At 39.7% G+C, this 15,513-nt stretch overlaps 2 protein-coding genes across 3 annotated transcripts; one reads left to right on the plus strand and one right to left on the minus strand.

Moving 5' to 3' along the window:
- Positions 1–1,836: 1,836 nt before the first annotated feature.
- Positions 1,837–6,471, plus strand: LOC144634004 (uncharacterized). Of its 2 annotated transcripts, XM_078492935.1 has the most exons (4): positions 1,837–2,355; positions 3,598–5,209; positions 5,255–5,775; positions 6,333–6,471. In XM_078492935.1, the coding sequence occupies exon 2, from the start codon at positions 3,674–3,676 to the stop codon at positions 5,159–5,161; it is 1,488 nt and encodes a 495-aa protein (XP_078349061.1). In that variant the 5' UTR covers positions 1,837–2,355; positions 3,598–3,673; the 3' UTR covers positions 5,162–5,209; positions 5,255–5,775; positions 6,333–6,471. The 2 variants fall into 2 exon arrangements, with proteins under 2 accessions (XP_078349061.1, XP_078349060.1); XM_078492934.1 differs by lacking the exon at positions 1,837–2,355 and having other exon boundaries at positions 2,416–5,775.
- Positions 6,472–8,795: 2,324 nt separating this feature from the next.
- LOC144631935 (uncharacterized) lies at positions 8,796–10,627 on the minus strand. Its single transcript, XM_078490509.1, has one exon. The coding sequence runs from the start codon at positions 9,980–9,982 to the stop codon at positions 9,332–9,334; it is 651 nt and encodes a 216-aa protein (XP_078346635.1). The 5' UTR covers positions 9,983–10,627; the 3' UTR covers positions 8,796–9,331.
- Between the last annotated feature and the right edge of the window lie 4,886 nt (positions 10,628–15,513).

The raw sequence follows: 15,513 nt of genomic DNA on the forward strand, positions 1-15,513 counted from the left end.
CTTTGCCAGTGGCGTAGCCAGGGGAGGGTTCCAGGGGTTCCGGAACCCCCCTTCAGGATATCGCAATAGCTAATTCAAGAGAAAAAATATTATTAGAACCCCCCTTTAATTCCGCCAGATTAGAAAAATGAAATTTTTGAGAAAATAAAATGAAATCTATAAAGTATCACCTTGTGTTTACAATTACAAAATTTCGTGTATACAAGCCTGCGTTGTACGTGTAGTGCGGATCAAGACCTACCAAACAGTGCAGTTCAGGCCTTGGCAGAATGTGACAGCGATTTTTATCCAAATGTGCACAAGTTGCTGCGCATCTTGTGTACGTTGCCAATTACTTCTGCAGAATGTGAGCGATCGTTCAGCACATTGCGCAGACTAAAGACATACCTGCGGGCTACAATGACCAGCGAGCGAGAGTCAGGACTTGCTCTTATGAACATACATTACAACAGACAAATTGATATTAGTGCAACAGTCGACATTTTTGCACGGAAGCATCCACGGCGCCTACTTCTGGCTGATATACTAGCTGACTAGTGAGTGACGGTACGCCGGGAGTGAATGGTACGCCGGAAAAATTACCTGGTACGCGGGATTTTAAGCTTCCCTTCTAAGAAATGCTAGCTTCAATTGACGCTAAAATTGCTAAAAATTTATGCTTAGAATCAAGGAGATGCCATTTCTGGGGACCGCAAATTTCAAACTTTCCCGGGGGAGCATGCCCCCGGACCCCCCTAGAGGAGGAGCGCCTCCGGCGCTCAGTTTTACCTTCACAAATACAATTCACATTTGGAACCCCCCTATACAAAAATCCTGGCTACGCCCCTGTTTGCAAGTTCTTGAGTACCAAGCCCCCCATTACACCATAAAAGCAACAAACTCCCTACATTTGAAGGTGTATAGATAGAAGGGAATTCAGCATGTGACCCATTTGAGGCCAGGTATTTGCTCAATCTTGGCTGCCATTGGTGGTGTTATCCTATAATTGAGTAAAACTAACTACAGATAGTTTACTTTGGGCAAAATCGGAAGTCGAACGACTTGAAATTATAGTAAAAGCACAGTTAATCATCCTTAATTGACATTTTTTTGTTTTTGTAAGGGAGAATAACATATCTTTTGTTTTTAAGTTAAACAGTCAAGAAAATTCCTGTTCAATTTAGAACTTGGGTTAGAGGTTTTTTCGTTTTACATAAATTTCAGTGTAAAAATGAAAAAGGTGTTGACAAGTTTTCTAAATGAAAACCTTCCCATTTGTTTGACTTGTCACGCTTAAAGATTGTAGTGTGACCGCAGAACGTGCGAGCGAAAGCCAACAAGAGGAATTAAATTTAAGCTGTTTTGGCTGTACAAAACATTTATATCAGAAACTTATTATTGGGTTTTGCTTGATTTTGAAGGGGAGAGCCTGTACTAAACTTAAAGTTAAGATGGTAGAAGGTTAAGGAACTGTCGGACTGTGTGGCCCACAACTTCACCAGAAGTGGTCTGCCTGCATTGGCCGCGTCCGTTTTTTCTCGAGTGTGAATTGTAATTGGTTTAAACTGTTTGGCGTCACGAAAAAAGTCAGTCAATTGTTTATAAATTAAGCCAAAATTATTCCGCCGGCGTGAAAAGCCATTTGCTATGGCAGGTTACACCCCGCGAGGGGCGAAGTCCTCAGGAACTACAACCGGCGGGTTGTGGGGAGTGGGCCCTAGAGGACTTGTAGAGTGCACTTTGCGCAGATTTTTTATTTTTATTTTTACTTGGTTTATTGTGTTGTTAGGCAGAAAATCAAGAATTTTATCGTCTTTGAGACCATTATCTCTTTCTCCGATTTGGAACGCCAAGATTAACATGTAAAAATGATAATTTTGTATCTGTAAGGCTTGTACGTGTTAAAAACTCTCTGGCAGATATTAGGACCATTTGCAGTTAAAATACTCCCATTACAACGTGAAGCACTAGTAAACACAAATGGAAAGGAGATGATTTCTTGCGGCGCCAAACGGATGATATCGAGTGATGTTTTATTGATAAATTCATTATTATCCCCAGTCACCTGCTGTCTCTTACTTTAGAACTTTCTTTAATATTTTATTTCCACCTTATTGCGAACTGCGAGACAAAACTGAAAAGCACTTTGCCAGAAAGTCGTCCCTTAATAAGCTGTTTTGTGCAATCATTGTAATCCTGTAATGGTTTGGTTGATTCATTGTTGTTTTGCTGACGATCACTAAAAGCGATACGAAAGTCAAGGTGGCCAAATGCAGCTATTTTACTTCATTATAATTCACGAGTTTAGACATGAGCTAGGCGCGCCAGAGAGACTGAATATCTTATTCAACCGATCAATTTCGCTTCACAGCTGAGGTATGTGTTACTGTCGCTTATTTTTGGTCTGCTACTATACTAGGAAAATAGTTTTTGTCGTTGTCGAGCGGTAATATAACTCTTATTCTACTGGATTTGTGGTTTTATTCATAGCACACCATACTATTCAATCTCGATAACACGTTGTTTTAATAGAGAGCGACAATATAGCAGCTTCTGGCCTGAAAAGAAATACGATGTGACCTGAAGTGTTGTTGGAGAATAAAATCCTCTTCTTTCATCAGACAATATAGCATTGCCGTATATGGTGAACCTAACATTTATACTTTTCTCGTATTTCTTTGCCAAATTTTTATTTTGAAACAAAGGACGTAACTCGTGACTAAAAAATGTTTATATAAACTTATAGAAGAACAGTCAGTCATACTTTCGCGTCGAATGTCGCAACACTTGAATTTTCAACTAAAAATATTCATTTACGATTCTCAATATTTTTTCCTGGAATTTAATTATTTTGAATTGTGAATAGTGCTTGCCTTTGGGTGTGAATTCTGTCAAATTTATGCGGTTATTATGGAAGTTTTGGCGAGGAAAACCGGCAACTGTCTGGCAAACAGGATGTCAAATTTTATGACATCCGAACTATTGTTTGAAGCCGAAATTATTGGATTATCGAAACGGAGCTCAGTGAATCCGTGAATTCAAAGTTTATTTTTTGTGGTATAAAACGTTTATAATTGATTAGAAATGGAAGCCTAATTTTTTATTTTTATTATTTCAATACTACGTCCTAGCAGTATCTAACAAGTTTACTTTACCTTAATCAAATGACACGGTACACATTTTTGGAAAATGAGCGCTTTGTATTTTTTTTTTCCGGTAATTAAAATTGTGGTGAGACTTTGAGATCCTGCCAATAGCTGCCGTTTTCCATATTTACCGGTAATCGTTTCCTCTTTCTTTTTTGATAGCCAAATCTCTTCGTCTCGTGTTAAGATTTTGGGCCGAGCACGTTTCAACCACAGGTTTTTCGCGGCCCAGGATCGGTAACGGAAGTTGTTCGAACGGTACATGACCCAATTGCCTGTACCTTACCGTGACAATCGAAATAGCTCCCAAAGTAATGACAGGGAAGTCGGTGATTCTGTAAGCTAAAGGCTGGGGCAGTTTTATATTCATAGAAAATTTGTGATAATCTTGATTAGGGCGATATGGTTTAGATTTTTAACAGAATTAAAAATAAAAGTTCTTAAAGGGTACACTGTCTTTCTTCCTTTCAAGGGAGCGGGAACGCGAAAGGGGAAAGATTGCAGAGGACGAACTACCAAGAACCGGAAGTGCTAGACGAGCCAAAGAAATGTTTGAAACTCAACCTCAGGAAACTGAGAAGGACACTCCGGTTGATTTACAGATACTGTCTGGCGTCACTAAAGCAAGTATGAAGAAGTATCAAGAAAACCAAGCTTCAAAAACTTCACAGCAACGAGATCTTGAGGGTCTTGAAGAGATCCAAGGGGGAATAGCCGCCTCGCACAGAGACGCCTTCGAGAAAGGTAAAGCGAGCAACGTAGAGAGGAAGAGAGAAGACGAGGAAGAGGAACATTTACCAACCGCAGGCATTGCATCAAAGACGCGCGCCAGCATCGAATCTGGTAAAGTTATCCACGCTGAAGACAGACACGTGCGCGAGACAGACCTCGCCGAAGAAATGCCCTCAGCCGGTGCCGCCTCTTCCGTACGGCGTAGATTTGAGCAGAAAAACGACGAAGGCAAGGCAGAGAGGCGCTTGAGCTATGAACCAGAGAAAGGCGAGGCTAAAGCGCGGACGGCGATGTACATGCAAAGTTTAGAGGATTCATCCCGTAAGAAACAGTCCCAGGACGAAGAAGATGCCCTTCCACCGGCTGGTAGCGCACGTGGGGTCAGGCAAATGTTTGAGCAGGATAAAGTTATACACGCCGAGTCAAATCTTCAAGATTCCTGGAAAGAAGAACTTCCGCCATCTGGAGTCGCGCAAGCAACTAAAGAAGCACTAAAAGCAGCTGCTGCCAAAGGCTATGAAAAATCGCAAGTCGAGGACGAGGCTCTTAGTCCTGGCAAGGCGTCGGCCACCAGGAGTCGATACGAGAGGGGAGAATTTGAAGACCAGAAGACCATCGAGCGGGAGGAACCCATCGTGTCACCTGGTCAAACCAAGGAACAACTCAAACACTACCAGGAAGCAGCACAGAACCAAGGCCCGAGAAGACGAACCATGGACAACGAACGAGAGGAGCTGGAAGCTGCCCGCGGTGTAGCCCTTGCAGTAAAATCAAGCTACGAGAAGGAAGGAGCGCCCCATAAAGAAATCAAAAGGACCATCTCAGATGAAGATTTCACGGGCGTCCAAGGTCGTGCCAAGGAAACAACCCGAGAAATCGAGTCAGGTGCTCTCATCAAACAAGCTCCAAAGATGGTGGAAACTGAGGACTTTGGTGTGACCCAGGGAGTCACAAAGCAAACAACACAGCAAATAGAAAAAGGCGAATTGATTAAACAGGCGCCCAAAATGGTGGACGAGGAAGATTTCTCAGGCGTGTCCGGTCGTGCTAAGGAAACGACGAAGCAGATTGAGAAAGGCGAGTTGATCAAAGAAGCACACAAGATGGTGGAAGACGAAGATTTCTCAGGAGTTTCAGGTGTTGTCAAGGGAACAAGAGAGCGTATCGATAGCGGAGAGATGGTGAAACAAGCTCCGGTAGGAAATTCTGACCAAGGCGACTTAATGGGGATTCAGTCTGTGACGAGTAACCGTGCTGTGTTTGATCAAAATGGACTGGACTCTAATTCTGTCCACGCAGAATAAAACGCTTAATGATCAGTCTGCACATGCGCAAGTTTAGATCGTAAAGGAATCATCGTCAAACAAGGACAACATAGTTGAAAAAGGAAAAAATACATTTAAAGACAGAATTTAAAGTCCTAAATATACAAAATAGGGTTATTTGAGACTTGGGTCATTGAGTTTTCTAGTTGACCACGCGATAATGAACTTTAGACAAACCTTTATGTAATTTTAATGCGAATCAGGCTGGTTTAATTATGTTTACAATCACCTTTATTTTTAACCCTAGAACGCCAATTTTGATTGGATCTTTGTTAATTTGGTCCCATTGAAGAAAAATAAAATTTAGGACCATTATGTAATTATTTAATGCTGTAGTATAATAAAATCCTGCATTAAATCTAACCTGAGAAAATTTCTACAAAGTAGATTATAATCAATTACGATTGGGTGTTAAGGATGGCAACGTAAAGTATTTTAGTTAACTCTTTTCAGTTCAGTCTTCAAGTTCTGTTTATTAAGTTACTTGAATGAGACTACTGACTTATAAAGTAATTCTTAGCAGAAGTCATGCTTTGAAAAGAGGAACGATTACAATGTACTTATTATCCATCCGAAGTACCTGTGAATTTAAAGTGCTACTACGATCAAATTTTCGATTTCCATTTTTTTACATTTTCGTGTACAATTTGACTTTCTTACTTACCTTGCCAATTTTCAATCCATTACGAACATCAGAAGTCGTTTTATTTTAACGTCTATTTCCGATAATTTACGGCCGCCATTAAAAAACCTTGTTCCAAGGCTTGGTTGCGAATAGGGAGAAAATGACGTCAAAGACTCCAAATACCTCACGGGTTGAAATTATAATAACAATCAGCATAGAACATTGCACGAAAAATAAGCCCAAACTTTTTGTTGCTTTTCGCGTGATTTTCACTACATATTGTTTTTATAATTTCAACCCGTGAGGTATTTGGAGCCTTGACGTCATTTTCTCCCTATTCGCAACCAAGCCTTGGAACAAGGTTTTTTAATGGCGGCCGTAAATTATCGGAAATAAACATGAAAATAAGACGACTTCTGATGTTCGTAATGGATTGAAAATTGGCAAGGTGAGTAAGAAAGTCTTCTTGTACACGAAAATGTAAAAAAATGGAAATCGAAAATTTGATCGTAGTAGCACTTTAAGGGTCACTAGTGGGATCGATCTTCAATGTTGATGTAAATAAATGATAAATAAAGTGCGTATAGACAACAAACCATATCCAAGGTAGCACAGTCGAATAGATTTATAATGTGTGGAATAAAATACTGTGAATTTTTAGTCAGATGTTGAGTGTTTTTTTTTTTACGCGGAAATCGTTGACACGCAACGTTTTGTCATCTTTATTGATTTGAGGAGCGAAATCTGGGGGGGGGGGGGAGGGAGCTACTCTGGGTGAGGTGATGGGGGGCATGAAGTCTTGCTGCTCCTTCGGGTCTCCAGATTTTGCTTCCCAGAAGACTACACGATCGAACGTGTCGTTAAGAATCAGATTACAAAGTGCAGGAAACATACCTTGAAGTCATGGAATATCAACTCAATTAACTCAAAATAACTGATATTGTGTAATGGTAATGGTTTCTTTGCATTTCCCAACGCTCAACGCGCTTCACAATTAAAGTCACGGAATGAGACCGGACATCAGCATATCAGGCGCCTTTGGCAGCCGCTATCCGTCCATGTATTTGATATCTCCACCACGCAACTCAGTACTTCAGACAAAGGTCAGACCAAAATACCAGGAATTTCCTGTCCTACGGTACTCTTTGCGATAAGTGTGTGGGTTCTTTTTTTGCGTTAAATGTGTGTATATATGGTGCATATCTCCCCAGGGGATAAATGTGTGTATATATGGTGCATATCTCCCCAGGGGGCCCACCAGGGGATAAACTTTCATCCTTTCACATACCTACAGTCTTTTTTATAAACTTTTTACAAGAATAACTCCTTTCAAAATACTTTGATGAATTAACCGTCCGATGGGTTTGTCCAAGATTTTATTGCTACCCTTCTTTTATTCTTTAACATAGAAAAACCTCACCCTTTTCGGGCGGAGCTCCCCGCCAGTAGTCCTCTATAGAGTGTAATCAACCCCTCCCCCCCTCCCCCCCTCGAAGGTGGAAAGGGCCTGAACAAGCAGCTATTGTCCTTTACAACAATGGCTCTATGTTATTCATTACATAAAGTTTATCAGAAAACGATACCTACAAGGACCGAGTTTAAAGAAACTTACTGAAGATCATTTAAATAAACACTGAACCCGAGCCAAACGTTAGTTTTCCGAAAATAAAGTTTGTTATCGTCAAAGCTCGAGACACAAATTGCTAATTTCAATGCACTTAGGCGAATTCTATACCCCACAGGCACCACAAATTGCTTCATCTAATGACTTATTTGTGGTTCGATGCTAAGAATAGCACTTATGCTACTAAGGGTCATGCAACGCACCAGTTTCAATTTACCGTATTTTCTCGATTAAACGCCGGGCCCCGAATAAACGCCGGGTCTCCAAGTTGTATTTGAAAATAAACCCCTTAAACAATTTTTAAAGGTTTAATATGATTTAAAAACAATGTCTAATTATAGAGCTGCCAAAAATAATGAATAAAAATCGTTTCTTAGAAACATAGGGCTTGAAAAAACTCCTGAATTCAAATAAACGCCGGCCCTATCGGGCCAAGTTTGAAATAAACGCCGGGGGCGTTTAATCGAGAAAATACGGTATGCCCGCTTTATGACATTCACTTTAATTGTTCGGATTTGGGAGAAGCTCATATTGTGGATACAATGCAACCGCAAAAGACAGCTTATCTCTGCTAACCGTTCCAAAGTCATTACGTCCACTACATTGATCATCAGGCCATTAATTTGGGAATGCATCACTTTAAGTCACTTAGCGTGCACTTATACTACCGCTACCATAAAACAGTTAAGTTTAAATAGCCTGTCATCCATCAATATGGCAAGTGCCGCCAGTAAAAAGGACGTGAGAGAGAAAGATAACTGTAAGTTTCGCACAGGACACGTACGAGAAAATGCGATACCATTACTGTGACTCTGTTTGAACAATGTGCATCCTTTGGCTCAAATTTGTTGGAGGGCAGTTAAGAGTTAACAGTTTCATACACATGACGTTATGATCATTTTTGCTAATACTTTCAGTTAGTGCCAAAACTAACCCAGTTTTCTTAAATTGCCCTCCCAAGTAAGAACGCTTCAATTGTCGTCATCAGTTAGAACATGTTAAAATGTTTCAAACTGATTTACTCGCGGTTCCTTCATACACAAAAGAAACTGTAAAAACGCCATTCGTTAAGCCTTGTCGATTTACAAATTTGACTAGAAGTTTTAGTATAATACAGAGTTGTTATAAAGCTTTTCTTTCATGGGCCAACTACAGCGCAAATTGTTTCTTAGCTTCCTATTCAAAGTGTTCTCAGGTGTGGAAATTGAGCGAAAATGTTATGACAATAACGCATAAAACGAGATAGATAATTGCATCCTTCAGACTAGCCTCTTTTGTTTTCGTGTCAAGCTCCTTTAATTTCGACAAATTAAACATAATTAACATAATAATGGTACTGGCTAAGATAGAAACAAGACAAGACATGTTTTCAAGGAGTTGAATTTTTAGAAGCGTTTCGCCTTCGGCCATTTTTGTCTTTTGTCGTCTTAAAGTACCCTGAATGTTAACGGCCGGTTTGGTCTCATCGGTTAAGCTTACGATAAGAAAACCGGCTCCTTACTCTGCCGTGTTGGATAGCAAACAAGCTCAGACAGTTACCAATTGTGATTCTTTTTACAAAATAATTTATTACATTCCAACATTGTTAGATAACAAAAAACATCCTCGCTGTTTACTTTCTGCGACGATTTTCAACAAAGGAGTTGCAAACTAAAACTACAGAGCGACAGAAAATCTGTCTTACTCTTGCTATGAGTTTTTGACATTGGTATTTCAATAAATTAATATTCATTTTTTCACAGTTCTTTAAAATCAATCTAGATCATCAAGGAATCAAAAATTAAAAAATACTAAAATACAGTTCATATTTCTTTGCAACTGATAAAAATAGTTGTACAAAATGTAGGATTTAAGGAAGTATCACGTATATACAAATTTTACAGTAACTAAGCCGGCGCTGTCAATCTCGGTGACTCTGTTTTAAGGATGTTAACATATATTTATGGCATTCTAAATGTCCGCTTTCCCACGCTATAAGCAATGGAGTTCTTCCTTGCTTGTCAACTAAATTAACATTCGCTCCTCTTTGTATAAGCAATTTAACACAGTCTAAACTTCCTTTGGCTGCCGCCTTGTGAAGAGCGGTCTCTCCAGACGAACTTGGTTTATTAATATACGAAGGTTTTTTATCCAAGAGTTCTTGAAGCTCAAATACTGAGTTCTGGCTTGCAGCAGAAAGAATCAGTGCGTACATCGAAAATGAAACACGTCTGCAATTTGGAGACGGAGTTGATTGCGAGTTCTGCTCCTCCCGGCGAAGACATGGTTTCACGGGTATTACCTCTGTTCTTGTTGGTCGCAGAGTACCGTTATGTTCAACTTTAACAGTTCTTCGAAGAGTGAAATTCTCATTGCTCCTTTCTGCTTTGTTTGCATTTTTTAAACGCTGTACCAAGTCACCGCTGAAAAGGAAACTTTCCGAGCATGTTCTTCGGAGACTTGGCCCGTCTTGGGTTCTCTTCCACAGAACTGACACGCCATCTTTGAACTTCATAATTCTCGACTTTTTATCTTCAGTGAACAGATTCGTCAGACTGTTTAGCTTCTTCATGAAGTTTGTTAAACTCTGTCGTGAACTTTCCTCCGTTTTACTGCAAGATTAATTACCCACTCCGCGTTGTCACAGATTAAATGAGTTTCCACATGGTGGATTCCTTTGTTCAGAGCGCCTTTTGAGCTGTTCAAGTCATGCATGATTGTGTGGTCTATTGTTTAACATTCCTTTTTTAGTACATTCAGAGTCACGTCACCTGTCAGCTCTTTTGTGCTAGGTTGTTCATGCGAGTTCTAAATAGTTCTTTGTTTTCAGACTTCGTCATTTCGCAATAATTGTACAAAATGTTGACATAAGTCACGTAGAAAATGGCCGGTTTGAGTAAGCAAAAATGCCACGCACTAAGCTGAATTATCCGCAGAAAGAACCAGAAAGGGCGGGTAATTGTGCCTTCATATGCCGCGCAGACGGAAGGAAGTCATGATCGGGTGTTTTATAGTGTTCCTAAAGACAGCAATTTCTGTTATGACTTGTTGGGTTTTCGTGGTGCACGAAATAACAATACTGTGTTAATGTGGCATGTCAACTGGATGGACCACAATAGAATAACTCATGTGTTGCAATACACGTATGTGCTTTCCAGTTCAACAGGCCAATTGTGCAATTTCTCTTTCGCACGACTACACTAGCGCTTTGACTTTTACTGACTTTTATGAACACTTTAAGAATAATGAGAACGAACACAGAACAACAAGAAGGCAACTGGTGAGAATAATAATGTATTCGAAAAAGGTTGAATAATTAATCACTCCCATTTTATTGGGGTATTTTGGTGGTCTAAGCTAAAATGGTCTCAGACATCACCAGTATTCCTAGATGTTTCGTGAGTGAGGTTTTAAAGTGTTAAATGCGATTGAGGTCTTTTAACCTGGATTCAATGGTTATTGACGCACCGTTAGTTATTGTCATCAATATTGACTGGGTGATACGTTAGTTACGTCACCACTGAAGCTGTAGCTGCTCCTTGTCACGGAAGTTTTCATGTACTGGCGTGTTTTTGTTTTCGACTTCAATCGAAATTACGTCGATCGACAGAAGCTTATCTCATTCCATTACTTGATAAAGGTTCCTAACACGTTAATTAAGTTGCGTCGTTAGTTCTTTGTTCATCGGCATTTCTGTTAGGTCGGTTAATATCGCTACTATTTTTTTTTTTTTTTAATTTATCGTGAATGAAGTTTTACATGAGAGATTTTAAGTGCTTCCGCCCCCCATGACGAGCTTAGTCCTCGAAAAAAAATTATGCAAATTAGATCTTAATCCCCTTAGTGGAGAATATTTCTCCATTAAGGGGATTAAGATCGGTAACATAAGATCGTAGTTCGCACGTTAAACTGCCGCAATGTACAGTGAGGTGTCAGTCATAACAGCCGCGGCTTCTCTGTGGAGAAAGAAAAAGCAAATATTTTAGCCGGATTTGGGTTTTGATGTTCATGTCTTAAAACAGCTCAATAAAATTTCAATCGCGGATTGAAAAAAAACGCAAGATAAATATTGAACTAACCAACGAAGCAAGAAAGAAAAATTTAGCGCGAGGTTAATATTCTGCCCACAGATAACAAGAGCTCAGTAAAGAACTCAGCTCACTACCCCAGTAAGACAGAATAAGTTAGCGCGAGGTTATATTCTGCCCACAGATAACAAGAGCTCAGTAAAGAACTCACTACCCCAGTAAGACAGAATAATTTAGCGCGAGGTTAATATTCTGCCCACAGATAACAAGAGCTCAGTAAAGAACTTAGCTCACTACCCCAGTAAGACAGAATAATTTAATTAGCGCGAGGTTATATTCTGCCCACAGATAACAAGAGCTCAGTAAAGAACTCAGCTCACTACCCCAGTAAGACAGAATAATTTAATTAGCGCGAGGTTATATTCTGCCCACAGATAACAAGAGCTCAGTAAAGAACTCAGCTCACTACCCCAGTAAGACAGAATAATTTAGCGCGAGGTTATATTCTGCCCACAGATAACAAGAGCTCAGTAAAGAACTCAGCTCACTACCCAAGTAAGGCAGAATAATTTAGCGCGAGGTTAATATTCTGCCCACAGATAACAAGAGCTCAGTAAAGAACTCACCACCCAAGTAAGACAGAAAAAATTAGCGCGAGGTTAGTAGAGCGAAATAAGTCAGCGCGCGATTAGCCAGGTTTAAGCACCGCAAGCTGATTATTATTACAGCGCTTGACATAAGCGACCGTAGTGAAACTGAAAACCCAAGCTCAAGTTTATATTCCACAAATAAAAAAATACAACTTACCATTGTGCTGCGGTGTTTGTCTTGCTTCTATCTTGGATGAACGGCGGCGAGCCGCGCTGCTTGCGAATTGCGTTACCTCGTATTTCCCGCCAGAATAAATTAACCCGGCAACTGTAACCATTAGACGAAAATGCCGAATCTCTTTTCGTTTATTAGACGAAACCCTTGCACAATCTTGCATGGCTTTCCTGTTTCGCATTCACCCATACGAGTTTTGCAATGTAGCGAGGAACATGTCACAAAAATGCGATAAAAACACTTTTAAAATTGGTAACAATGCTACTCAATTCATGTCGTGAAGCCTGCAACAATCGACTCCTTGAAAGCCCCAATCTTCATACATTCAACTTGTTTCCGCGGGAAAATTACTGTTGATCTCGCTTTTACCGATATTATTTTCGTTGACTCGCTTTTACATTTGTAACTTACCACAGTCCACTTATGCTTTCGGCTGTCCGTCGGATATCCAATGTCGTATAACTGATACAAAAACACATAAACGCCGACTCAAAGTTGACCGTGTTGCCCGGAAAACTTATGAAACATTTATCATTGATTTAAGGTCGCAAACGATGCCGATATCGACAATTTAGCAAATAATATTCTTAAAGAAGATCCACCGGCACGTTTCAAAACCGCGAAAGCAGAAACTGCGTGACACAAGAAACAGATCACGTACATATAACTAGGACCGGTTTCATTTCACATTTCCTGGCATGCGGTGACAAGTTATGTACAAGATTAAAAGACCTCCTGGACATAATTTTTTTTGAGGGCTAAGCTCGTCAGTACTCATGAACACTGAGTGAAACCCTTGCGACAGTCTGTTTACATAAAAGCTATAGAGCAGAACTCTCGTGCTGAAAAGTTTGTTTTAGAATCAGTTGTACAAAGTACTTCTTCTTAATTTAAACTTTGCCATCAATTGTTGGAAGTCAACAAGTCATCCACAGTTCACCGCTGCCCTGCTGTCGTCATGGTAATGAAGCGATAAGTTCAGTTCCGTGCTGGATCGTCACACGCAATAACAAATCTCTTGACGAAATTAAAAACTTTATTTTCAAGGATGTACCGAACTTACTAAACTATTTTAATTTTTTTCTGGAGAGCGAAACAACCAAACTGCTAAGTGGTAAAAACCAGTCGACATCTACGGTTAAGGCAAAACAGTGTTCAAAATGGTTTATTGCTAACAATTGTCCAAAATGGCCATCATATCTCTAAATACCATTACGATCGTCGTTGTCAAGGTGACAAGAATGTTAAATAAAATACCTCTTAAGTTGAAGAATATTGTAAGACCTCCCGGTAAACCACCAAATTCGCACTCACAGCTGACAACAAATACTTACCGTAATGATTCGATTTAGCGCCCGGGGCGCTTATTTACTTTTGGCACCTCAAGGGTGGGCGCTTTTTCGAGACAGGGCGCTTATTCGGGACAGGGCGCTTATTTAATGTTTTGAGAAACAACCAAATGTTCGAAACTTTTACTTTTATAAAAATTAAAATAACTAACAATAACAGAAACAGTAAGAGTAACAAATTGTTGAAAGTTCAGTTACTTTTAAAAGGATTGTTCATTTTAGCAGTAAATATATACATGTCGGTACGGTGAATGTTCATGAGTTCACTTTTCGACGTCGATGACTTCAGTAGGGGCAGTTATCCACAATAGGAACGCTTATTAGAATAGAGGCGCTTATAATTATAAGAATGGGGGCGCTTATTGACAAAAACACATTCGAAGGGGGGCGCTTATTTGGAAGGGGGCGCTTATTGGAAGGAGGGCGCTAAATCGAATCATTACGGTACGTAAATGGGATTTTGATCTTGAGCAGTTGTTTTCTTTCCGGAATATACCTAACATTTTCAATCATCTTTTTAGTAATATTCCTTGCATTAGTTATTGGTGTTAGATTGAAGTTTAATATGGTATATTTTTTAAGAAAATCGATAATTTCATGACAACGATAACAAAAAAAACCTCGATCCAGACCTTCTTGAAAGAAGCTAATACCAATATCGTAAACTATGGCGTATTGTCAATCAAATATAAAAGAATGAAAAAATTATGGACGTTTGATTTCGGTCGTGATCATTATCAATTTTAGTTTTTAAACTCTGTCCGATACAATTCAAGCTGCTATTTGACGAGAATACTGGAAGTTGTCATTAAGTAGAAATTGTTTAAGTGACACATGCAGCTCTACATTCTAACTGAACCAAGGAAACGAAATCTGCAATGCACCGGTACTGGTGCTTGTCTTTGGTTTTCTACTTGCACTAGATGGGATGCAAGTTCATCGCGACCTGGCTTACCCCCAGCCTCCAGCATTTGATCAATTCTTCTGTTGTGGGGGAATGAAAATGAACTGCTGCAAGTGTCAGGTTTAGGCAATTTGCATGGCCAAATGCAAGTTTTAAGTGGCACAAAATGCTGCAGCCAGATTAATTTTCCAGGAACCAAACCATTAAATATTACCATGAGACACAACTATTGTACAGTCTTCACTGGCTCCAAGAACTCCATAGCGCTAAGGGGCTTTGAGGGGTACATGTAGCAGAGAAAAAAAATAAAGAAAACGGACAATTTGTCAGCTGCCATGTACGCTATCGATTATCGGATAAAACTTGGCTGCACTGTGACCCATTTTCATCATCTTTCCTTAAACAACGACACCACGAAATTAACATAGACCGCAAACCTCTTGGCTATGGGAATCTGCACTTTTCCTTACCGACATACATGCACCTGCATCTATTCTTCGTTCTTGTGACCCGAAATTTTGCTACAGCATGAATTCGAAACTTTAGTTAGGTGTCCCCAATTAGTGGTTGCACCGTTTTTCTTCTTTGACAGAGTTCTTATTATTAATATTTGCTCCCAGTCAGTAAACAAACTCTATCGTATAATTAAGAAAAGACCTGACAGTTTGTTGGCAGTTTTTTTCTTAGAAATTCTCTTATCAGTTTGCCAAGGATAAGTTTGCAGATATTCCTAACGCAGTGTGAATAAAGCAGAGCTTTCTCCATCGACTGAGTTGAACAATTTCCCTTGGCAGACTCACTGACAGCAGACTTCTTTGTGAATTCTTTAATTCTTTGTACATGACGATGTTATTATGATGACAAAAACGAATTTGTAAGAATAAATAACACTGATATAACATGGCTTCGGATGATGGTTTAGACATGATCAGGATCCGTAGCTTTCCAAGTGTGGGTAAAATAACTTTAATTTGTAATACTCAGTAAAGAGGGCTAC

This window comes from Oculina patagonica, chromosome 12, assembly GCF_052425735.1.
Source record: "Oculina patagonica isolate OP01 chromosome 12, crgOcupat, whole genome shotgun sequence".
Taxonomy (NCBI): domain Eukaryota; kingdom Metazoa; phylum Cnidaria; class Anthozoa; order Scleractinia; family Oculinidae; genus Oculina; species Oculina patagonica.